Source organism: Macrobrachium nipponense, chromosome 17, assembly GCF_015104395.2.
Source record: "Macrobrachium nipponense isolate FS-2020 chromosome 17, ASM1510439v2, whole genome shotgun sequence".
Classification (NCBI taxonomy): Eukaryota; Metazoa; Arthropoda; class Malacostraca; order Decapoda; family Palaemonidae; genus Macrobrachium; species Macrobrachium nipponense.
This window is the reverse complement of record NC_087210.1, coordinates 69,899,663-69,926,769: the sequence shown is the minus strand read 5'-3', so window position 1 is coordinate 69,926,769 and position 27,107 is coordinate 69,899,663. Positions and strand designations below refer to the sequence as shown.

Genomic DNA, 27,107 nt, shown 5'->3' with positions numbered 1-27,107 from the left:
TATATCACGTGACAGTTCTGTGATGCCTCTGTATACATCAGGGAGCTGCTAATGATTGTGTCTGGACGGGCCAACTTTCACAAAAGATAATGGTATATTATGGTGGGGAAAATGACTCACTTACGCTGCTCGCTGCGCTGGCCAACTCACTACCAGTTTTAAGCGGTTAAGTGGCGTGGTCTGTATGGTGTTGGCATGTCACCTCGGTGGCCGCGCGTTCAATTCTCGGTCATTCCATTGAGGAGTGAGGGATGTGTATTTCTGGTGATAGAAGTCCACTCTCGACGTGGTTCGGAAGTCACGTAAAGCCGTTGGTCCCGTTGCTGAATAACCACTGGTTCCATGCAACGTAAAAACACCATACAAACAAACAATCACTACCAGTCTTAAACCAATCTCAGTGACTGTCTTTCTTTTTCTCTATTCATTTATTTTTTACCAGCCTTGGTTTTGCAGAAAGTGCTACCTTATAGCACTGTATTGTAGGATGAAATCATTCCGTCCATGGTCACCCACGGATACTGTAAAAGTTCTCATTTTTTGTCATTCGAAACCCCAATCATTCTTGACATTATAAGACAAACATAGATTTTCCCGGGGAAGTGTGTGTAGTTGTTCTTTCACCTCGGCGTTGTTATTTCAGATTTAGGAAAGCTCTCTGTAACGAAGAGGATCTGTTTTTGAAAGACTCGCTGCAAATAGAGGTAATCTAATCGCGGGTCTACGATAAGCTGAAATGCAGACTGAATCGTCATGAAATACGATGATTCGACTTATACGGGTACTTGAAATTGCCGAGGTCGAGGCTGATTGGCATTTAAGCGTGTCAGCGAAAGTCTAGCAACATATGAAGTATTCAAGTAGCATGTTATTGTACTTCACTAGTAATAAATGTTCACGAATTGAAGAATCACCACAAACGTTTCACGATATATTAATGAATAGTTTTGGGGTTGTCTCTTCCTGTAAACGGAAAATAGGAACAGACTGACGAAGAAATTGAGAGGTATCGTCAATTACACACACACACACACACACACACACACACACACACACACACACACAGATTCTCCCCTAATTCTGAAAATATCGATTATGAAACACCAGTAGATAATATATAATAGGTTTTTCGTAATTTGTGGTATCAATTATAACTGTGATTACTGCGTGTTACGTGCTGAATTTTCGCTCAAGGGTTAATTGCATTTATATATAGTACACCTGTCCTGTCAAAACTGAGAGCAAAACTAATTGATATATATTATATATATATATATATATATATATATATATATAATTATATAAATGTAAGTGTGCACATTTATGTATTATATATATATATATATATATATATATATATATATATATATATAATATAATAATGTCCATGAGGCATATTATATACAGCAGTAGGGTACAAGAACGAATTTGGGAACCTGTCAATCTCTTAATTTATTTATCTATTCGTTTAGATTATATGTGTTCGCTGATATCTAAGTGTACTATATTTAATATATATATAATATATATATATATATATATATATATATAGAGAGAGAGAGAGAGAGAAGAGAGAGAGACGAGAGAAGAGAGAGAGAGAGAGAGAGAGATTCACGAAATCACGACTGTTTACGAAAGAGAGAGTTGTGGAGGGAAGGAGGGCGGTGGGGATAGTCCATCCAAGTCAGACACGAACTTCGTACGATCCCTGACAACTCAGAGGCGTTTAATTCATCCTCCACCGACCGACAACTTTCAAAAACACGTTTTAAGTCTCTCGCCTCGCCAAACTGGAAGGTGATCGTGATTTGGACGGGATCAGAACGAGTATTTGATGAGGAGTGTAATCGAATACCTTATCTCTTCTTCGTGTGGTAGAAGAGCCTTGCGTCGTTCTCGAACTTATCGTCGTTTCAAGTCTCGTATGAAGCTTGTGTACATGATATCAGAGCGTATACGTCATACATGATGAAACTGTAGTTGTTTTTCTTTGTTTATCTGTTTCCTTTCCCTTATACATCGTGATAATGTGTTTTTATTAGCTAGGAACGATATGTACAATGTATTTGTAATTATTTCTTTCAAATAAACGTCGCCACGCTACTCGATAGGAAAAGAGGTTTCCTTGGTGTACACAAACCCATATTTTGGTATATTTCCTAGATAGTAACCCCAAGAGTTTTTGGGGGTCGTTATCTAGGATTAATATTTCTTGGGGTCAATATCTTTATGATATTTACAGTACTATGTTTATGCTTTTACGGTAATCCTCAACGAGATTGTACTATACGTCGCAAAGGGGTTACATAGTACCGGGCTAAAACCTTTTGGGGTCACTATCTTGGCAATTTTTTTTTTTTTTTTTTTTTTTTTTTTTTTTTTTTTTTTCTCAGGAATATTGGGAACTCTTCACATAATCGATAGGCATCTATCTACTTAGGCGCCATTGACTACAAATTGTCTTTATCTGACTCGCACATCTATAAACACATAACAGTTCAAACCAACACATCTGAACCTAATCACAAACAGTTCAAACCAAATGTACATCGAAGCATCTTAGAGAGTATATTTGAAGGACCTTGCGCACATCAATACGAAGCCTATAGTATGATCTGTATCTGACACGTCGTCAGTAGCAATAAACAGATATTGGCAAATGAGATCGATTACTCATTCTCTCCTCTGGCCGAAAACTGAGCACTACCGGAATGTTCTGAACGTTTGTTTTTAATTTTTTTTAAAAAGAAAACAGCGACTGTCCTGATGCAAATGACATACAAACGTCAGGTAATTATTGAAATATATGTACATATATACCAAGAGCTGTTTCATCACTTGGCTTCCCTATTATTCTTTTTTTACTTTCAGTTATTTTCATCAACGATGAACCATAATATCTTCTTTAACTTCATTCTTTCGTGATAAAAAAAAAAAAAAAATTTGAAAGGAGAATCAAATTAGTCTCACGACTCCAAGGACATACGTCTCGTTGAATAATCATAGCTGTCACGGGGAGCAGACCCATGTTCTGGGTTCTATATTCCCCGGGTCCTATGGTTCCCGGGTCCTATGTTCCCCGGGTCCTATGCTCCCCGGGTCCTATGTTCCCGGCGCCTATGTTCCCGGGTCTTATGGGCCTGTTTTAGGCTAGTATAGGTGCATGATACTGACCAATGTACCTGCATGTGCCTATTTCACGTTCTGCCAGTGATAATCCCTTATGTAATTGTCGAAAACAATTTTGCAGTGATGTAAAAATTGACATTTATTGACTAATCTTGAAGAGTAATGTTTCAATGCAGTGAAATGTGAACCTTCAAAATTGATTGCATCTCAAAAGAACTAAGCAAAATAAGATCATCTGTTTGATTCAAGAACAACATTACCCATGAAAATTTAGTGACATATACTTGGAAGTCTTGCAAAAATGACTCAAAAAGATTATTATTGCCAGCCTCTGTGATCTCTCTTATAATACTTATCTTTCAAACGCCTTTCAAAAGCTTACACTTATAGGAGTCCGTGGTTATTAATTCCAAAAATTATGGTCTAAGATATATGTAATTATCAGTTCAGTTCGTATACCCTTTACAATTAGAATCTAGTATAATATACAGTGGCTGACTGCAACCCAATATGAGTTGAGATCTCTTTCTCTTGTACTGTTCAATACTCTCCACTATGAAATAAAAGTAAATCTGTGTAAATGTATTTTTCTAATAAGATCAATGGTGCTTTCTGAGAGTGCTTGCCTGTCTCTCAAGCATCTCTGAAAATTGTCCATAGAAATGGATTCTTCATCACAATGGTGTCACTAGTGATGCAAATCCGTTAAGTTTATCTTATATTTCAAAGCTATATAGGACCACAATGTTTTAAAAGTTAAGCTTACATATATAAATATGTATGTCAAGCTTTAAATATGTGTATTCGTAATTTGTAATAGGCTTATCTCGACACATTACTGTCATATTTGTATACCATCTGTATCTGTCAACAAAATGTCAACCTTAGCGCTTCAATGGCGTGGTCGGTATGGTGTTGAACTGCTACCTCTGTGGCCGAGAGCTCGATTCTCGGGCATTTCATGGAGGTGTGAGAGATGTGTATTTCTGGTGATAGACGTTCATTCTCGACGTGGTTCGGAAGTCACGTAAAGCTGTTGGTCCCGTTGCTGAATAACCACTGGTTCCATGCAACGGAAAAACACCATACAAACAAACAAAATGTCAACCAGTGTCGTCTCATCTCAGTGAATTGTCAGCAGATTACCAATTACGATCGGCCTCGTTCTGTTCCTGCAAGCAGACCGTACTGCTTCTGTGCAACTGTAAACAAAGTGACGAGCGTGAGCACGACTTGTATGTCGTGTTTAAGTTTAATGTTTCGTTTGGATACTTTGCGTGCTTGCACGCAAATTCTCTTGCCATTGTATTACAAAGTTAACGGTTTCTTTGAGATCCGTGTAGCATTCCTCTTATAACTTAAACAGATGTCATCTTTTATTTAATTTTCCTATTTTTCATGCTGTGCGTTCTCAACATTCTATGATCAATTGCCATTCAAGGCAATGGCGTTTACGATTTTCTTTGCTATCTTTCAGAATCGACAGAACAAAATGAAAAGTAATCATGAAATTATGTATTTAATTCTTGTAGCGTTATGTATTTCTGCTTTCTTACATTCAATGGCTTTTAGTATATCCTAATGTCTCAAAGCCATGTCGTTATTATAAAAGCATCGTGACAATTTCTCCCCATGATCAACAAGCTAAGAAACGTTAGAAATATAAATTATATTTTTGCTTGCTTCACACACACACACACACACACACACACACACAGAAAGAGAGAGAGTGGGGGGGTTGGGGGGCTGGGGTTGCCATATGTTGACATATTTCTTCATTTCAGCTGTGATGGAAAAACCTTTAAAAAAATCCTTTTCGCTGAAGTTTCAGATTTTCATTCATCGTTCAGTATTGATAACCCTTTGTCATTACCAAGACGTTAATGCCATGAAATATAGCTGGTAGGATCTGTGGAACGTGGTTTACCACTCATATAATCTCACTTAAGGTACTGGAGTATTTAACAAATAAAATAAAATAGCTTCTTTACAAAAGTTCAGTAACTGAAAGATTAATTCTTGATAGGCGAATGAACAAACAAGAACGTCGTAAGCCGATGTTTGTGGTTGAAGAGGTAAATCAGACCGATATCAGAAAATCACCTGTGGCTTGTTGTGTTCCGGTCCTGCATCATTCCACAATTCGTGCTTAAGATACTGCCACTTTTACATCACAACTAACGGCACTTTGTTTATTTAGCGCCTTGAGCGAACCAAAATTTTCATCCTAATTTACTTTATTGTCTAACTTAATCAGAATAATTGCACTTTTTGAAAAGAAAATTGAACATACGTTGTTAACAAAATTACTATTGGCTGCATTTTAAAGTTATTTCTAAAATGTTCAAAAGAGGAAAAAAGATAATTAATATGTCTCTATGATGACCTTACCTTTCCAGACTTTTGCGAGAGTAACTATTGATGACCTTACCTTTGCAGCCATTTTGAACATGTCAGACTTTTGCTAGAGTAACTAGGAGTGGTATAATTTGTTCGGGTTGCCTCTTGCGTAGGTTGTCAGTCGCCAGTAACTTCAGCTAATCAGCTATGCATCCTAATTTCTTCACTGTAAACTTCACAGAGGCGTAATTGACGTTATGTTACTCTAGTTGTAGTCGGTAGGTACTATTACTATTACCATTCAAAATTTGCATACAAGCAAACCAGATATGCTCTCGATGTAGATGTTCCCCAGAGAGAGAGAGAGAGAGAGAGAGAGAGAGAGAAAGAGAATCATGTGTTTCGTAAACCAATCGTGAAGAATGTACCTGCGTTCTAGAAAGATCCATTTAGACTGCACACGTGGCCGAGATCGTTTACCACATCGTGATTGGAAATAAAATGAGTCGTGAAAACAATCGAACAGGGAGTGCTTTCATTCTTTTTTCAGTTGCAAGTATCAAATTTGTAGAGAAGGTCCAGTCATCATATACGGTGAGATTTCACAATGCACGGCAACGGTACTGTTTTGGTCACGGTATACGTTGACGTGTCACTACTTCTTTCCCACCACTGTTAAAAGTGATCAATATCACTCAGAATTCTGGGGAGCAGAAAATTAATTGACGCTCCACGAATACTACTTGTTAAACATTGGCAACGTACCTCAAGAATTCTTATATATGCGATGCTATTTTTTCTGTATAACCGAATATATAATATCTGACTGAATATCATGCCTTTAGAATTTATGTCTTTATTATTTTTTTCTCACTTATGGATAGCTGTTTTTAAAGGTTGAGTGAGGATATCCGGTTTGCATAGATAACCTTTAGGTGTTTTCATAATAATCCCAGTTGGTGTGTGTGTGTGTGTTTTGAAAGTTATCTGTTTAAGATATTTATGAGAAATATTGCTGGGTAAAGTCACAGCAGATGGAACTAGAGTACGTAGAAAAACTTGCATCGCGCTGCTTGAGCTACCGGAATGGTAATGAGTCTAGACTCTAGATGTTTCTTTTTTGTTTTCTTAATCATACATTGCATATGCATTCACTACTCCATGTACAATAATAAATCCACACAGTTGTTATCTGACTAGCAAAGCTTTGGAATTAGACAATATCACCTGAGACATTGTGTCTTAGTGGTGCATCAGAGATCCTTCTCCAACTTTACGTAGTACTACTGTACTAGATCGTATAGCTCTAAAACATCACATTTTTTTTTTTTTTTTACTCAGCAGAGATTCATTTCATGGAATACCAAAACTTGTGAATGAGACAAAGTTGTTGCTTGTGCTCATCTTCAGATTCACGTGTAGTTGCGCAAAGGTTCTCTGAAATGTAGCAGTTGGGACTGAAATAGCTCTATGGGATATTGTTGCCAAAGTTCTTGTTCAGCATAAAGGACTGGGTGGTTATTTAGAGTCAAAATCATTTATTATGGTCTTTCGTTTTTCAGTAAAATATCATTTTCAAGTATCTACTAACACTACAGTGATTTTAGAGAAATTTCTTTAATGATATCAGTCTTTTCTTCATTTTCTTTTTATCACAATAATTGAAACAAACCGATGTTTTTGTCGAGTGGAAAAAAGTATGTATTACGTTGCAGTGAACAGATTAGCTAATAAATAAAAGCAACTGTAAATATTGCCAATCAGAAAATCGATTTTTCCTAACAAATGTAAAGTTTCAACGAAAAGAAAAAGTCGCTTAAATTCACTTCCTCATTCTTTCCACCGTCACTTGCTAGTTGTCTTCAAACTTCCTTTTTCACCCCCGCCCCTGCATCCCTCCCCCAACCCACACAAACCATTTCCGCAGGATGCGTTCTTGTGTAACTGCTTTCAGTGCTTAAGTAGTAACCAGAATGATTAGTCCTGGATTTTGTGCAAATTCTTTGCTGGCATATTCACTGTTACGCTGTCCATTGCATAAGAAGTGCCTCCAAGTGAGCAAAGGAAACTCGATGCCGTTAGTAACGGAAACTCTTTCATGCGGCTATCTCGTGTTTATTTTCTGTCTGCGTTTCAGCGTCTGAAACGTTATTCATAAAAGTAATTTATTCATTGATTGACTGATTAGTTTTTTTTATTGATTAAGTATAAATACATGGGTCGCATCGACACTTGTCTTCAATACAAGCTCCGAGAAAAAGAAAGAAAGAAATAAAAAAGAACCAGAACAAGAAAACTGGTCAGTGCACATACATGTATGATAACGTTTTATTCATTCCACGTTTCCTTGAAAACTTGACACACATTAGTAGAAATTATATTGTCATGGCAACGGCCATGACTATTTTTTATTCATTTTCTAATTATTTGTGTTTACGCTGAGATATCATCACTGATTCAGTTTCAGAATTTTATGGTTTGTTTGTTTGTTTGAATGGTGTTTTTACGTTGCGTGGAACCAGTGGTTATTCAGCAACGGGACCAACGACTTTACGTGACTTCCGAACCACGTCGAGAGTGAACTTCTATCACCAGAAGTACACATCTCTCACCCCTCAATGGAATGCCCGAGAATCGAACTCGCGGCCACCGTGGTGGCACGCCAACACCACGCCACTGAGGCGCTGAATTTTATGGGGATTTGTGTTCATTTTATGAAGCGCTGCCACTAAGGCAGTGAAGATCAATTTCATTTAAAACAGCAGAAACTCAATTTTTTTCAATGGCTTTTACTGTATCTCGTCCAGTACTAATCGGACTGAGCAACCTGTAGATGACTGACCCACAGGTTAATACTTGAACATTCCTCCTTTTCGTGATTAAGGCAATATAAAGGGGACATAAGTTTGTAAGGACAAAGTTTAAAATGATCAGTTACGCAAAGACAAAGATAATGCAGATATCTCTACATCACATGAGTGCAAATATGAAACGTAATTTTAATCGTAATAATAAATTATTGTTACCATCTTACATTTGGACTTGAGACGAGAAAATATGGAAAAATATTTTTTTCAGGGAAAATCAAGATAAGTGTGGAAAACATAAGACTACACTCAACACTCACCATAATAGTGAAAAAGTGAAAGTTGTGGCGGCTTTGAGATCCAAGGCCTAGAACAATAGGCATGTAATTCCCGCAGCAAATTTCTTCTTGACTGACTTAGTGTTTTCAAAAGCTCTCCCTTTTTTTTCCTATTTTCAAGAAAATATCACTCTTCAGGAGCTGCTGCATGCTGGAAAGAAAATTTCACATTTGTAAAAAGAAAAAAAAAATTAGATTAAAAAGTAACGATACATTTTTCGAGTTTTGATGAAAGAGCTAAGTGAATGTTTGTTTCTTTACGAATTCCAGTGAGCTAATATTTCAATTTAAATAAACACAACAAGGATGAAAACGCGAGCAGCCAATTACAAGGACGGCCGGCTTGCCTAAAAGAGAGAGTGTGATCCAGTTTATGTGAACTGGAAACGGGCACATGACTAATGTGGAGCTTGTGAAGCCCACATATATATATGGCTTAAAATCAGATTCAATTTGACTACAATAAAATTATACTTTCTTAGGTTACTCACATAAGTTTTAGACCACATTATGTCACAAGGTCCAAAGACCTTGTTACGACATATGTCATAAGATTCACGTACGAATTACTTTGTTAAATACTTTTATTCATCAATGAAAATCCATGTTTCAAAGTCCATGTGGGTACAACGCAACTGTCTGATGTATTTAAATGCACCGTTGCGTTTAAATATCTAGGCAGTGAGGACCTTTAAATCTGCAGACCTTTAAAAACGGAACAGTTAGCCGCCATACTGTTCGCCAGCAGCTTGTGCGCATAGCGAGACTCGCCTGTTTAGTGTGTGCCACATCACCGCCGATCGTACTCGTGTATTTTCACAGCAACAAAAACAAATGCGAGTAGTCAACCAAATTATAATTTAGATGTTTATCATAAGTTTATGGAAAGCATTTTATTTTATTAAAACTATTAAAATCAAGATGTTGTGGAATAGATAATGTATATATGGCATCCCAGGATGTTTTCCGGTACACAAGTTACACATCAGCCGAATTGCAGTCGCGTTTGACAAGTGTAAGCGGGCGCCGCTAGAAAGAAGACCTTCCTGACAGGGGTGTTGTTGGTCCCGTTTCGCTTTTGTGTTTTTTCGTTTCCCTTTCATTTCGGCGAAAATGAAGAAGATCGGCTTGAAAAACAAACTGGAGGGCGATGAGCTGGACCTCAGTATGCTCAATTTGACCGAAGTCCCTGTCAATGAAATTGTAAGTGATGTTTACAGAGTCCAGTTTTGCAGCCGTTTTATATGTTGACTTCTTAATGTATACTGTTTAAAAGCCTGAAGTCGTTGTGAATGTTGGTGATTGGCATTTTATGTGTAACTCTGATCCGTCATGTGTTAATCTCATGGCAATTAAACCATTAAGCTACTTTTATGGATTACCCTAATATTGGGAGCAGGTTACGTATACCTAGTATGTATTACCCGGTGTTGTAGGGCTCTGAGGCCCTGGGTCAAGTTAGTCCATGGCTTACTTAGGCCACCCATAGGTAGTAGATCTATAATGTCATGTACCAGATTTGAGTACTACCTATGGTCGTGGAGCCTAACCTAATTCTGTCCGTTGATAACTAGTAGTAAACCTTGGTCAGAGGTTATGAGCCATGTAGTAGTAGCTACCTACTACCTATTGCTATAGATTCAAGTTTTATACGTTTTTGGTTCCCTGTTTTCCAAATAAAATAAAAACGGATTAAATGTAGCTATAAAGAGAAGGTTACTTGTAGGTGGTTTTTTTTTTTTCTTTCTTTTTTTGTGCCCCCAGCTGCAACCACTTTCGTTCCTTTTACTGTACCTCTTTTCAAATATTTCTTCATCTTACTTTGCACCCTCTCCAGACACTTTATTCATAGTGCAACTGCTTTGAGGTTCCCTTCATTTACACCTTTCAAACCTATTACTGTCAATTTCCGTCTCAGCGCTGAATGACCTCATGGGTCCCGGTGTTTAGCCTTTGGCCTTCTAGTATACCTATTCAGCTCAACTCAACAGTTTCAAAGGAATCGTAGTGAAAAAGGTAAAATCACGGAATAGGTCTGGGTTAATCTAAATAATAGGGACTAGGGCTAGGTGGGTATTTCTTTGGAAATGGCAGTTTCCTATAGTATTTCAGTGGCTTATTAACAATTTTGCGTTAGTTTTTGGCAGCTGGATGTAATCAACTTTTAATTTACCTTTGAACTCTATCCTATGGTAAAAAGGACCCATTGGGAATGGAGGGTTTTGCATTGGGGGGAGAATACCCTGAGGAAGATTGGACATATTTTTTTATGGAATAATTCTGCTCAGGCTTAAATCATATGTTACCAGCCTAACCTAACTTAGTAGTCTGTGTTACTTAAGGGGGTCGGCCAGTACTCCCATGTATGGTGGTATAGGGCAAAAAATGCAAAGTCATGATAAAATTCATGGAGCTTCGTATGGCAATGGAGAATGTATATACCAGATATTTCGACAACATTCCTCATACTTGCATAGTTACAGGGTAATTAATAAAAGTAAATCTACAAGCCAAAAACATTGATCTGTACAAGAAAATGCAGTATTTGTTTTTATCATAAATTTTGATAATTATTATCAAACAAATTGTGAGCAATGGCATCTGTAGAGATTCCATGAGTCAAAATACGGGAAGTTATGCTTACACGGCCTTCAATGCGAGCAGAAACATGCGAGAGTACATGTTCGAGTTTCACCTCTGACATTCATTTGCTTTTACGTCTGTTTTTCTTCGTTTCGGCAAGAATTTCATCAGGTCAAAGAGGAAAAGACAAGCAAAACATCTCGTTAACATACAGAAGAAGAAAATACGCTCTATTAAGAGTTCAGAAGATCATAATATCAGTGATATTTTTGGTGTTAGTGAAGGAGAGAGAGTGTGCTGCGTAGGAAGGAGCTCCCCATCTCGCCTGACGTGCAGTGCCCCAGGTTACGATCTTTGAGGAGAGGGATCTTCATTTATGATAAATAACAGTTTTGGTTTGTTAACACCCAAAAAGAAATATATCATTCGTAATAATAATGATTTATTAACATTGTCTTCGTTAAATTGTCTTCGTTAAATGAGTACACATTTGAGTTTCACCTGTGATATTTGCTTGCTTTTGCATCTGTTTTTCTTTGTTACGGCAAGAATTTCATCATGCTAGAGGAAAAGACAAGCATAACATCTCGCTAACATACTGAAGAAGAAAATTTGCTCAAATAAGAGTTCAGAAGATCATAATGTCAGCAATATTAGCCAAGTTACTGAAGGAGAGAGAGAGAGAGTGTGTGTTGTGCAAGGATGGCCCCTTCTCGCCTGACACAGTGCCCCAGGCTACAATCTTTGAGCAAAGGGATCTTCATTTTTTATTAAATTGTGACAAATAACATAATTTTGGTTTATTAATCCCCAAAAAGGAAATTAAATTCATAGTAATCATGATGTATTAAAATTATCTTTGTAAACATACAAAGAAAAATTTTGAACACCCATATTTCAAAGCTATACATACTTATAGACCTTCGTATATAACTTAGAAAGATATTATAGAATAGAACAACAATAAAATGAAGCCATTTTTCACTTTTTTTTTTTTTTTTTTTTCCTGATCCATAGGGTTTATTTTTTTACCATAATGAAAAAATTCATATCTAGCAACAAAAGGACTTTTAGAGAAAAAAAACTTCATCTGATTGAAGGTCTACATCAGGTCTATATATATATGGTAGTAATCCCAGGTCTTAATATGAAGCATCAAGGGAGGAGGCAGAATTTGAAAAGTGGTTAATTTCTGGGTGAATTGCACTATAGAGTCACAAAACCAAAGGTCAGAGGTGAGAATCATAATTATGAGGTTTTGAGATACCCCAAGTCACCTTATTAAGTGGTATGAATGTCAAAGTCCTGTCCTTAAAAAATGGCATTAGCTGGCCGGCGCCCTTAACTGAAGGGTAGAATAGGAAACTGCTTTTTACCAAAAGCACCCCTATAACACTGCATTTGTGCGATAGCATTCCAGGATGGCCAGCATAGAATAAAATATCAGTTCTCAGGTTAATTAAGATTTAATTACATTCGACTGAGAAAAAATAATGGTAAAATCTGGATAAGCAACCAAAATACTACAAAACTCGGTTCCCAAGGTAGCTTAATACCACATGCAGAGATGTTATGTAGATCTACCATAGAAAACCAGTGTTTGAGTAGACTATTAATAAGGACTATAACGTACAACAAAAAGAAAAATCCCAGAATGTGTAATATATGTACAGTGTTCCCCCTTCTTCATGGGGGATACACACCGAACCCCCTTCAAATAGTTGAAGCCCCTATAAAAACACTTAAAACTCCCTATTTTGTTAGTTAAAACTAAAGAAAATGTTATTATGTACCTAGTTTTTTAAATATTTTTATCACAAAAAATGCATTTTATGATGAAAATAAAAAAACTGGAATTTGTGGATGTTGCTCATAGAAAAATACAGTAAATACATAAATTTCCTGTGAATAATGGGTAGATATGGTCCATCGAGAAATCTGTGAATGCGTGTCCATGAATGCCGGGAATGCAAATGGGTCCACTGTACGTATATGATTAAGTGAATGTGCAGGCCTTGCAGACCGCCTGTAAAGTGGGCGCCTGGAAAAAATAAAGTTCTGAATAGCTCCTCATTGTATTATGAAGGAGGCCATTAATGAAGTACTACCATCAAGAAAACTAAAGATACAATTTCCTTAAATCTTCGGACACATATTGCTCAATAATGCTACACCTGGTAAGTTTAGAAAGGGGATGGAGCTTCAAAATCATCGTGCTTGTTGCTATCTAGATTCCAGTAACTTCAAACCATAAATATTCCGTAGAAGTCCTAAATCATTTCTACTTGAATGTAGTAACAGGCTTTATATTATTCATTAATGTTGGTTTGGTAACATCAGTCCAGAGTAGAATATTGATCATACTTCTTTGAAACCTACTGTGAAACCTTACTTTTCAGTGATGTGTGACATCATTTTACTTATAAGTGTTTGACACTAAAATGACATAAAATTCATGCATAATTGGAAACATCTGAAATAATGAGAGAAAATGTTTAAAATTTGGGCAATACCAGTGGAAATCATGAGGAACAATACAGTTATGAGTGCAATATTTTAATGAGAGAGAGACAGAGTATAAGCATAAGCCTATCTACAGAGATACTTAATTCATTATAGGTATTTACTTTGAGAGATTGAGTGATATTTTTTCAAATGTGGTTTAAAAGTGGAGAGAAAGAGAGAGAGAGAGAGAGAGAGAGAGCAAAATCTGCTCATGTGAAAGCATAGCCTTATTTATAGCTACTTAATTACATTATATTTTCTTTTGGAGATTGAATGATATCTATATCTTTAAAGTATGTTTTAGAAGTGGAGAGGGAGAGATAATTATAGTATTGGTGATGGACTTGTGACGGGGAAAGGCAGAAGGAAGAGCGGTGAGTCTGTGCACAGATACCTGGCAAACAGGTTAATATGGCTGCCTAGATCATGCTGTCCTATGATAGATCAAATTTGAAAGGACCATAGTATTCAAGTTAATTCTCCAAGAAATTCATACCTTAATTTTGATTTCATTCGACAGTTGTAACATTCAAAGATTATAAAAGGACGTGGAAAAATTCATCCACAGGTCATTCTTACTCTGGATATAGTCTGTACTTTTGAAAATCAGTTTTCATCCATAAAGCATTCCCATAAAAAGCTGTAGGTAAATATATTGATTACCAAAAATAATATCTTTTGCACAGGCAAATAAAGTTTTATATTGTGCAAAAAATGCTGATGTGTTGGGAGATCTTTCAACCCTCACATGGTCATTCTTGCTCTGGATATACTAGTCTGTACTTTTGAAAATCGGTTTTCATCCATAAATCATTCCCAAAAAAGCTGTAAGTAAAAATATTGATTACCAAAAATAATTCAATATCTTTTGCATAGGCAATTAAAGTTTTATGTCGTGCAACAAATGCTGATGTGTTGGGAGATCTTTCAACCTCGCGGCAAGGTAATGCAGCTGTGTAGGCTAACTAAGAGTTGCTTGTAATGGGAGCATAGCCAGTAAATCTTTGAGCTGACAGGCTGCTTTAACCTTGATAAAGATTTCATTTTAATGACAGTAGCTTTGTAAATAGCAACTAGCATTCAATCTGTCAACGTCAAAGTAATCAAAGTGGTAAAGCTGACACGTAAACCAGTATCCAGTGACTTGTGCTCTCTTGTTTGAAGTTCTCAGGCTCCTCCTCACATCATAGAAAATGCTCTTGCAGATTCAACTAGATTTGCTCAACCTACCTTAGCCATCACACCATTGCCGACTGCCATTGATGTCAGCTAACATTATATATTTTAGTTTTCATTGTGATGATCTTTTTTTGAAGAATTTTTTCAAGTTTGTTGGAACAATTGCATGAATTTTAGGCCTAGTACATAATTTTGCTACCTTCATGTTTAATGGAAGGTAAAGTTACCTTGTTGAATATAGAAAGTTGAAGGTTGTATATTAAAACAGGTGGCACCCTTAGTGGTGAAAGTAGGATTTTTTTTGCCCAAAATTACTGATAGGATTAGTACAGATAGAAATTGAATAAATTACAAAATATGAGAAGTAACAATTACAACTACGTACTAAATAAAACTTATGGGAGCTTGCTCAGGAAAATTGCATTTGCGCCTAGTTTGAATAACAACAGTCCAATTGAATTAGGGAGATCGTTCCGAATTGTTCGTGGCTGGAACAAAACCTTGGTACTGAACTGTACAAAAGGAAAGGCTAAACTTCAAATTAACTGCAGGTCCAGTACAACTTAGGCTGATTGAAGTCTTTGAAAAGCTGAATGGAAAGGGTAGTTTTGATTATGAAAAATTTTATAAACATGTACTGTGAGTTAATCAGATGGTGGTACCAAAGATTAATACCATTACTAAGATCAAGATTGAAGGTGTGACCACACTGCTAAATATTAAACAATTTTATGACAAGGCACAGCTTTTGTTGCATGTAATATATATATTTTTAAAAACACTTTAACTAGGGCATGAGAACTTTTATGGAATCCTTTATCTAGGGCATAGTTATCACCATGGTCAGCAAAAATGTTGGACATGTTCCATAATTTGGTACTAATTACATATTCATATCCTATGGTCATTATTACATAAAGAAGCCAGTTGTTAAGCTTACTTGGATATTCATCCCAAAATTATCAAAGTTTACAATAGATATTTATTTGATTTTGATTACATGTTCATCTCTCAGGTCAGTGCCAAGTGGCTCAGTAGAACTGTACTCTTATGCCATTTTTGTTGTGATGTACATATGTCTTCCTGACTTGAAAAACAGACTGAAGAAGTGGGATGCACTAATTCTTATTGTGTGCAAAATGTGTAGAATAAATGTCATTGTCCATACTGTATATCATTCAACAGTAACTATATGCCCATTTTTATTTTTTTGGTACTAATTGTTTTTAAGACTGAAGTCTGCTAAAGATTTGCATAAATTATGGTTCCCTATATCCTTGAAAGGGCATTTACATTGTCTTAATGCTAAATGTTAGTTATGAATTGTGTTAACTGTAACTCATAAGATTATTTGCTTCATCAAGGGAATTAATTAGTCTAAAGCGTTCATAAAGAAAAGAACTTGTTAGTTATGCCATGACATTGCATGGTGTACACGGTGAGAGTTTGTGTGGAGTATTTAACATAAAAGAACCATGACTGTTTGTGTTTCTCAGTTTGGTTTGGTATACCAATGGTAAATGGATTCTAGATTTCAGTCTCATATACTATATACAGCATTTATCATGTATGACAATATAGTACTAATAGAAATTTGTTCATATACGAATAAACCTTCGGTCTTAACAATAGGATATTTAATATTAAAATACTATGGAATATTCTAATAGCAATTTATTACATTAAGCTTTTTAAGGTTGGAATTAAACTTTGGCTCTTGCAATAAGAGTATAGTACTGTGCATTGTAAAATATTCTTTTATTTCATTTTCAGGCATCCCTTCCCAAGGCTACAAAGATAGATCTTTCCAGTAATCAGCTAGCTTCTTTGCCACAAGACTTTGCTCCAAGACTCACACACATTACACGTCTAGAACTTGGGTCCAATAAGCTAAGGTCACTACCGGACAATATTGATCAGCTTACAAACCTCAGACATCTTGATCTATATAATAATCAGGTATGTACTTTTCATACACTAAAATGTCATTTGAATTCGTGTATACAGGACTGTTTGTCACAACTGAGTAAATTAACTGTTCAAATTTAGTGATGGACATTGAAAATTTGAATGAGAACACTTAGTCTATTTTTCTAGATTTTATTATTTTTATAGAAGTTTTTTCTATATATGAGAGGTAAGGCAACAAATTCAGTGTGAGGAAATCAGAATCCAGTGAAAATTATTTCAACAAATAATTTTTTTTTTAATAAATAAACATGCAAAAAAAAATGTCTCATTTACAGCAAAAACATATCTGTGGATTTATGAATCAAAACTTAAACTCAGGCTAGTCAAAAGTATGTACACGCTATATTGGCAATATTGAAATTCAAAATTATTAATAAATCACATTACTCAAAATTAATTGACCTTGGTGTCTCAAAGCCAAACTGGTGGCTTTTGATTTTAGTTCTAGTTGGCTTATCCTTCAGCAAGCTCCCAATTCCTCTACGAACAAATTGTAGCGTTATAACTGGTTGGGAAAAGAGGATGAAGACCGATATTTAAAGGAAGTTGGTATCTAAAGAATATACAAAACTATTCAGTGTATGTGTGGGTCAAGAAATTTAACTGCTCTGAAGTTGAATGTGTTCTCAGTACCTGGTAACCTTAACCTTAAGGGTGGGTGCAAAGGAACTCCAGATAAGATAAACAGTAAGGCTAGGTCATTAACCAAGTGCTGATGCTGTAAATGTGGGAATAATGGTGAGAAAAAGCAGGTTTGTAGTTGAAATGCTAATAAGAATAAACTTAGACTTTTGTTGTCTTCAGGAAGTAAGGTATGAAGGAACTGACATAAAATCTATCATTACCGACAATGATGAAAGTGATGGTGAGACAAGATGAGTGGAGTAGGAGTATTGGTCAAGGATAGAAATGAGAAAAGCAAATGAAAGTAATTTTAGATAAAAAAAAAAAGGGCCATGCTTGAAAAAAAAAAAAAATAGTGCAATGCTTGACTTCCATCTAATCACTTCAGTTAGGAAGATCTCATGAAGAAAAGCTAGAATTTTAAGAAAGGTTAAGTGAACAGACAAGAGATGATTTTAAGGAGATTGTTGATGATGGAGCTCAGGAGAAAGAAATCAAAATCAGTATTGTAATTTTGCCAACCCAAGGATTGACATTGCTTAACAGTGTTCAAGATGCCAAGCAAGAAATGGAGAATATGAAACACATGTAATGTCCCATTAGTAGTGAGAACAAAGACCTGTGATGAGTACAAAAGGCTTCTGCTTCAATTGAGCAAAAACATTGTCATTGGCCATAAAATGTTAAGGTTTGTGGCTGGAGCCAAGTAAAGAAGTGATGGAAATATGTATGGTGCCAATGATTTACTCTATCACCTCCAATGCGTACTGTATTTTCATATTATGCTCAAGCAATTTTATTCCTCTAAACCTCTTATCATTTCAAAAGTTCATTGCTAGGGTCTTCCCATTCATCTGTTCCTATACTTGTTGTGCGAGGTTTTGATTTAAGTTGCTTGATACTCAGGATGGTCCTTTGGATTGTTCATATATCTTGCCAAGGGCTGTTTTAGCCTTTATATACAGTTCACTGTTGTACTTGCTGATGGTCCCATTTTGATACCAACATCCTCCAGTTTATATTGACTTTCTTTCAAAATGGTTTGGAAGTTTTCATAATTATGTAATTTTTTATTAGAATTTTTCTCATTATTCATATTTTATTACACTTTACTTTGCCTCTGCTTTATTGGGATTCTCAGATTCCATTCCATCCATCACTACTAATTTTGCTCTGCTACCTGCCTGTTACCTTTTTTTCCTCTTTTCCTCTTCTCCTGGTATACATAATATTGCGTATGCCCTCGGGAATGCCATTTTTTTCCTCTTGTTTCTTTGATGTAAAAGCACCTATTGATGCAGCAGCCGTTTTAATGCCTTCTTTCATTAGTTTCCCCCAGTCCCTTTTTTATGCCAAATTTGTGGACCCTTTTATTTCCTAATTACCATGTTACTATTTTTTTTCTATTCTTTACTCTGCTAGCTCACAGCAGTCTAATGTCTATAGCATGCATCATCAGGCATAAGAGACCAATCCTTTTCTTTGATGTGGGCCTATTAAACAATGTTAAGGTACTGGAGTCCTTGGTATTGACATAGTTCCAGTAGTTATTTTCCCATCAGATCCTAACATTTGTCAGTTTGTATGTGCCCATTTAAGTGTACCCCTACCAGTATCCACTGAATGTGTCTCATGTGATAACCCTTCCCAGAATTCTTGTTTGAATTTTTTTGGATCTTCTCTAATTTGGTTAATAAAAGGAAAACAATATATATATATCTATCTATCTATCTATCTATCTATCTATCTATCTATCTATCTATCTATCTATCTATCTATCTATCTATTCTCTCTCTCTCTCTCTCTCTCTCTCATCTCTCTCTCTCTCTCTCTCTCTCTCTCTCTCTCTCTCTCTCTATCTATCTATCTATCATCTATCTATCTATCTATCTATCTATCTATATATATATATATAATATATATATATATATATATATATATATATATATATATATATATATATATATATATGCGTACATTTTTTCCCCAAGATCATCTTGAGTCTTTGTTATTCTTTTATTTATGCACCCCACTTGTGTCTCATCTAAAGAGTTTTATGTCCATTATTCCCATTTCTCTTTGTGTTCCTTTACTGTTATTCTATTTGAATTTATATTTCTCATCAGTGCAGGTTGTTTTTGTGTCAGCGCCTTCATACCTTGTTTTCAGAAGGGATTCATAAATCATGTTCCTTACCATTGCTCATAAAGTAATGATGGTGCTCATTTTTATTGAGCTTCAGTGAGCTTTTATATCTGCCCATCCAACTTTGTCCACTGGATATAGGCCTCTATTTTGTCTTAAGAAGTGTTAAATGGTGATATTAGTTCATTGTTTAAAGATGCTAATAAAATACCAAGTTCAGTTGACTTTGTGCCTTTTCTTATAAAGCAATACAATGGTTTGTGTGAGCCAAAGTAACATTGCTTCTGTTAATGTTTAATTAATATGATTTTTTTTTTCATTTGTAGTTGACAGACTTGCCAGTGGGCTTGTGTCAGTTGCGTAATTTGCGTTGGTTGGATTTGAAAGGTAATCCCCTCAATTCTGGCTTAAAAAAAGTAGCTGGGGATTGTCTCAATCAGAAGGAGTGTGAGTTAGCAGCGAGAAGAGTCATAGTCTACCTGAAAAGGTTCCATATCCAAATGGAGAACGAAAAATTAGAGAGAGTAAAGAAAGAGAAAGGTTAGTTCTACTTCAGCAGTTTTACTTATGATATAATTTTTGTATTGGTTGTCCAAAGCACATTATTTTTTATAGTACATTAGATAAATTACATTATCCTTTGTTTTTTTGTATTTGCTAGAGATTTTTGGGTTAAGGTTTTTTTTTCTTTTTTTTTTTCTGTGTGCAAAATTTGAATGACAAGGGCATCAGACCAAGAGAAAGGAAACAATGTTGGTTTCTTGCTGTTTTTTATTAAGCTTGTTTTATGCCGGCATAGGCTCTTGAAGCAACCTGTAAAAAGGAACCAACAGTGGCCAGTTTTTGCTCATTTTCCAAGAATGGATTGTGCAAAGCTTATTAAGAAGGCTAGTTAAGTTATCAGTTTTGTATTGAAAAGATGTCCACTTTGATACGTATTAGAAGAATTTGTGCTGTATTTCAAAGGGAAATACACAGTAATAATAACTTAGTAATGTTATTTTGCATTTCTTTTTTCTTTTACTAATTTTTCGCATAAGATTACCAGAAGTCTTTCTGTTCAGAAAAGGAAGCCGCTCGTCAGCGTGCAGAGGAGGAGCAACAAGCAAAGAAGAGGGCAGAGAGGAAAGCAGCAAAGGAAAAGAGAAAGCAAGAACATAAGGCTTTTATGGAGTCTCAAAAACACCAAGCAAATGGCAGTGCAGCTGCTGAACAGAAATATGTTGCCATGCCAAAAGCAGCTCCTTCGGCTTCCAAAAACAAGAAGACTAAGTCCAGTAAGTCTAGTATTGTAGAAGCATTGGTAGTTTTGTGATTAAATTGCTGTATTTATTTGCCTTGACAATACATGTGATAATTTATATAGGAGAAAGAACAAAAATCATTACACTTTCATTAAAACTATTAATGGCTTTTCTTTTTTCACAGAGAAGGGTGGATCCTGGTTAGGGTGGCTCAATGTACTTCTTTTCCTGTGTTTGGTTGGTGCAACTGGTTATGGTTTGTATGTATACACAGGTGGTGATCTTTCTCCAGATGGAATTAAAGCAGCTTATCCTCGTATTGTTGAAAATGCTCAAGTGCTTGCAAACCTTACAGTGGAAGCCTTCCAACCAGATAATTTAAAAGAAACTGTACAAACAGTTTCCCAAGTTATCAAAGACACCAGTTTTACAGCATGGGCTAAACTTGAAGAATATACTGGGGACCTTAGTATGTACACTGGTCCTGTTATTGCAGCGATGGCAAGAGCATGGGTTTGGACACAGGAAATAACCATCTGGATTTACAACTGGCTCGTTGAAAACATTGATTGGAATTCTATTATTGAGGCTCTGAGGTCAGTGTGGAGATTTGTTTATGACCAGTGGTTAGTTTTATGTGCAGAGTTGAGTAAAAATAAGGCTTTCATGTCTGGGGTTGAGGCCATTCAAGGCTATTCTGTTAGTGTATGGGAAAATCTTGGATATTTATGGGTAGCATTGTGCCATCAGTTATCTGTAGCAGTAGAATATGTACAGGAAGAAGGTCCTGGTATACTAGCTTCTGTAAAGGATCAAGCTACCAGTACTTTGTACAGTGCTAAGCAGTCAATAGAGGGACTGATAAAATAAATCCAGGTACAAAGTTGATTGTAAGTCCTGTTAGATTTTGTCATCATTTTTTCACTTTGATACCATATACCGTATGTTTTCATTCCTTTTGAGTTACGGTTAGAAATACTGTACTTTTCATGTGTCCAAAATTTAAAAATTTTGATAAATGTACTAATACAGCAAGCCTGTGTTTGAAGAGGTTACTTTATTATTTTCATTTTTAAAAATGCATATCTCCCTTTTAGGGTTATGTTGTCATCCAGTTAAGTCGTGTAAATCATGCAGTAAAAGAGCCTGTTGATATTTCTTACATGGAGTTAAAAGTTTACCTTTTAATATTCATAAATTGCTGTGTAGTTGAAGCCTATATTTGTATAGGTACTTGTGTCAGTCACTCCAATGCACATTATCCACTTGTTACCATATTTGTTAAAGTTATCATTGATCAGCTTATAATTTCACAACACAAACATCTCCGTTTGTACTATATTGCGTTCTTTCAAGGACGCCATATAACAGTTTGAAACCAAGAAATTTCTAAGTCTAACATCTTGGCTTTGATGATTTTCCTAACATTTATTTCAAATAAGTCCATAGATAGCGATTTTGGGGTCGAGTGCCATGCCATTTGATTTTTTCCAAGTTGGAACCCTAACACAATGGGTGCTTTTTAGTTAGAATGCCCTTATTTCTTATTAAGGCTTGAACTGTGTCTTCACTCCAGACAGTGGAAAATTTTATTCAACATTTCCCATGGAAATTTGAAATACATGGCTATATGACTTATTTTCTTCAGGACCAGTTATCTGAATAGAACAAGTACTATTGTTATTTACTTGTATTTGCATACGACTTCAGGAATAATGTGGTTTTCCGTTTTGTTTTGTGTGTTGAAACAATTTATGGGAGTAACCAGAATGTGTTATTCAGAACTGAATATTATGTTCAATGAGCCGTTTCTAATTTTACAAAAGTAAATTGGAAACAAAACATGGCTTTTTGTTGTCATCAGCTGATGACGTAATCTGTATATTATGCAGTTAATAATTAATAGTTCAGTATTTTAATCTGTGATTTACCAGGGTCTGGTCCAGTTAGATTCATCGAATAACCTAACTGAAATTCAATGGTTGAAAGCTGTGTATCAAATTTTTAATTCTGAAAAAAATGTTCAAAGTTGAAAGTATCAGATGGAATTTGTTCTATAATTTCTTTTATGCTCAAGAATGAATTAAATTTGTATACAGTGGTTTCATTGATGGTTACTAAATATTCCATGCTGGTATTGGGATGGTATACAGGGCTGTTTGTATAGTACCTGTTATGTTATTAAATATCCTTTGAATAATTTCTGTTTTATTATCTTAAATTTTGAAGCATATTAATATGGTTTGGAAGGGCGCAAGAATATTAATAATTTTAAAACTTACAACTGGTATTTAGGAAATCAAATGATAGAAAACATTATATAGTGTTTACAACTTGCACACTTAAATCTATGAAAAATGTTATGGAGCACTCCTCTCAAGAGGGGCAATTTATCTCTTTAATCAGGAGTAAGTGAGATTTTAAGAGAATTTTAGTCACACCAGTTAATAACTAATATATTGTAACTTTTACAGTGCTGGATAAAATTCTGTTGCAAATAGTTAAAAAAAAAAAATGTAAGCCCCATCAGACCTTTTGAGGAGTGTGCCAGTGCCATAATGTCCAAACAACACAAGCGGTGAAACATCCTTGAGAAAAGGAGCCAAGCCTTTTAGCATTAAGAAAAAGTTTCTGATTTGACGAGCACAACTGTTTCTGTTCTTGAATGCTTTGAAGCAGGGGTAGGATGCATGCCAGAAGGACTGTCAGCAAGATTGTAGACTGACTTAACCCTTGTCTGAATATGCACACTTGAAGGTAGGTTGTGGACAGACTTAACCTTTGTCTGATCATAAACACTTGAAGGTACCATTACTGGCCTTGCAAGCATTCCAAGATTAAATGATAGGTCACTTGTTAACTGGTTTTTGTGTGAATAGTTACTGCTCACCCTTGAGCTAGGTCCTTTGATTGAAGTGTGTGGCCCTCCTCTTCAACATAGTTGTCCATATAACCGAGGTTTTTCAAACATCCCCTGCATACTCATACCTGCAGCTCAGAGATAGACTCATCCTCCATGAGTTAACTTTGGAAGTTTTGTGGGTAGAGATGTCACACTCGAGACAGTCTTCTTGCTAGTCTTAAGCTTTTACCAAGCACGTTTGCAGGTTGCATGTGTTCACTCTCTTGTTCATTCATGTTCACTACAACTCCAGTAATCACAGGGGGGCTTGGCTGGGCATTGGGCCAAGTGGCAGGGTTACGGGGGGGGAGAAGTGGGTGGTAGATGTCCTTCGGGTGGGATACCTGTTGCCATTCGACTTCTCTCCTCCTCTGTCAGACAAGCCGCAGCTCAGGAAGACGTATCCCCCAGATTCTCTGAAGTTCTTGGCTCTTCAGGAGGAAGTGCAGAAAATGCTGGACAAGGATGCGATAGCAGAAGTAGTGCGTCCATCCCCGGGATTTTACAGTCACATCTTGGTGCCCAAGGTGTCGGGAGGATGGAGGCCTGTGATCGACTTATCCACCTTGAATCGCTTCGTCACGAAGACACAGTTCAAGATGGAGACCCCACGCTCGGTGTTGGCAGCCGTAAGGGAAGGCGACTTCATGCTGTCGATAGACTTGAAGGACGCATACTTCCAAATCCCTGTTCATCCCACGTCCAGGAAGTTCCTTTGCTGCTCTCTGGTGGACAAGATCTTTGAGTTCAAAGTCTTGTGCTTCGGGTTGACCACAGCCCCTCAAGTGTTCACAAGGGTCTTCTCTCTCGTGTTCCCAAATTGGACCCAGCAAAGATCTATTTATCTGCGGAGTTCGGAAATGAAAAATATTCTTGCTGAAAGCAGGGATTTTTCAATTAATAAAATCATAAATTTTTTAAATAAGACGGGTTTCTCAAATAAAGTCTAATTTTTTTTTTTTTTCTCAGGATTGATCCCTGAGAACCAGCCCGAGAAGAGTCTACTTGAGACTCAGATGTCTGAAAAAACTAACCCCTATTAATAATAATAATTCTCTCTCGTGTCAAGTTGGGCCCATGCTCAGGGGATCCGTTTGCTGAGGTACCTCGACGATTGGTTGGTCTTGGCAGTTTCCAGGGAGAAGCTGCTGCAAGACAGGGATCGTCTTCTTCAGTTCTGCCTGGACCTGGGCATATTAGTCAACCAGGAAAAGTCGAACCTCGTACCCACTCAAAGGATTCTCTACCTGGGCATGGTCATTGATACAACAGTGGCAAGAGTTTTCCCGTCGGATCAGAGATTGGAGAAGTTGCGGGCTGTGGCGCGCAACTTCCTTTCAAAGTCGCATCAGTCAGCTCATCAGTGGCAGGTTCTTCTGGGAGTGCTATCTTCCCTGGAGAAGCTGGTCCCTCATGGGCGTCTTCATCTTCGGTCTCTGCAATGGAGACTGGGGGAATTCTGGTCTCCGGCGGGGGACTCTCCCCTGTTTACGGTCCCACTCTCTTTGAAAGTGAGAGAGGACCTTCGTTGGTGGTTGGACAACCAGAATCTATTGAAGGGCATCCCTCTGCGTTCTCTCCCTCCGGACTTCCTTCTGTTCTCGGACGCCTCCCTCGCAGGTTGGGGCGCACACTGAGGCGGCCTCATCGCTTCAGGCGTTTGGGGTTTAGAGGACAAGCAGCAGCATATCAACGTCTTGGAGTTGAAGGTGGCTTTCCTGGGTCTGAAGGAGTTTCGGGGGATGGTAGAGGCCTAGTTTCTCAGCAACTTCATGCCTTGACCGTCGAGCTTCACCAGTGGGCAATCAGCAATTCGGTAGAGCTCTCAGCCAGGTATATCCCAGGGAAGCGGAACGTGGTCGCAGACAAGCTCAGTTACCGGGATCAGATCTTAGGCACAGAGTGGTCCCTTCATCAAGCGGTGGTGGACAGGCTTTTCCAGATGCCTTCCCTCAGTTTTGTTTGATCCGTCAGGTTCTGAACAGGCTGTTGGGTTCACAGGGTCTCAGAACGACTGGTAGCCCCTCTGTGGCCTCAGGCGGAATGGTTTCCAAATCTGCTATCGTTGTTGTCGGAGATTCCGAGGGAGATTCCCCCTTGGCGGCATCTCCTGTGTCAGCCCCATGCAGAAAGGTTTAACCAGTCAGTAGAATCCCTGTCTCTTCACGGTTGGAGGCTATCAACTATCTCCTCCGAGAGAGAGGCTTTTCTCAGAGAACAGCTGGGCACATGTCCAGCAGTCTTAGGAAGTCAACCTCCACAGTTTACCAAGGCAAATGAACGATCTACTGTGATTGGTGTCGTAAACGGGGTTTTTCTCCACTCGCGACCTCTATTCAGCGAATAGCAGACTTTTTAACCTTCCTCAGTGATGAGAAACTTTTTGTCCGTGTCTGCTATTAGAGGCTACAGGGGCGGCTCTTGAGTTTGGTGTTACGCCTGAAGGGTATAGACATCTCCTCTTCCTGGGAACTTTCCCTGCTAGTTAAGGGGTTTGAGCAGTCGTCTTCTAGAGAGCTCAAGCCCCCAACGTGGGATGTTTCCTTGGTGCTTAGGAGCTTGGCTAAGAGTCCATATGAGCCCTTGCAAAGCTCATCTGATAGGAACCTGACACTCAAGACAGTTTTCCTTTTGGCTTTGACATCTTCCAAGAGGGTAGGAGAGCTCCACAGTCTGAGTTATGAGGTGAAGCACACCAGGGGTTGGAAGTCAGTGTCCTTCGAATTTGTTCCAGAATTCGTGGCCAAGACCCAAAATCCCTCGGTGCATGATGACAGGTTCGCTTCATTTTCCATTCCATCACTGACTGACTGTGGGTGGTGATGCTCAAGAGCTTTTGTCAGTACAGGCTGTACAAAGAAAGAGGTGTCTAAGAATACTATCTCTTTTTGGATACGGGAAGCCATCAGACAGGCATACTTGACTCTTGGTGATTCCATCACCACATCTGTGCAGGCTAGAGCACATGACGTTAGGGGTATTGGTTCCTCTCTGGCTTTCAAAAAGAACTTGGCTGTACATAGAGTGCTGAGCACTGGTACTTGGTTACGCCAGTCCACGTTCACCGCTTTCCATCTTAGGGATGTTGCCCACAGATCTATGAACACGTTTTCCCTGGGTCCTGTGGTGGCTGCCCAACAGGTTGTGTAACTCATAGTTGCCCTTAATGGGGCACATTTGTATCTTACCCAAGATGATTGTGTGGATGAGAGAATGAGTGAGTTGGCTGGCCTCCTTTCTCTTGTACTTTTCCTTCTTCCTTCGGGCAGTTTAAGGAATTGACACATCATTTTCTGGACTGGTATGATACAGGTGAGTGAGGTAGTCATACTGGTAGTGT

At 37.3% G+C, this 27,107-nt stretch overlaps 1 protein-coding gene across 1 annotated transcript; it reads left to right on the top strand.

Annotated features, from left to right (window-relative positions):
• The first annotated feature begins 9,414 nt into the window (after positions 1–9,414).
• Positions 9,415–23,065, top strand: LOC135196302 (leucine-rich repeat-containing protein 59-like). The gene is made up of 5 exons (XM_064223009.1): positions 9,415–9,817; positions 16,655–16,840; positions 19,948–20,161; positions 20,686–20,898; positions 21,050–23,065. Exons 1-5 carry the CDS (start codon positions 9,728–9,730, stop codon positions 21,733–21,735), a joined length of 1,389 nt encoding a protein of 462 aa, XP_064079079.1. The 5' UTR covers positions 9,415–9,727; the 3' UTR covers positions 21,736–23,065.
• Positions 23,066–27,107: the final 4,042 nt, after the last annotated feature.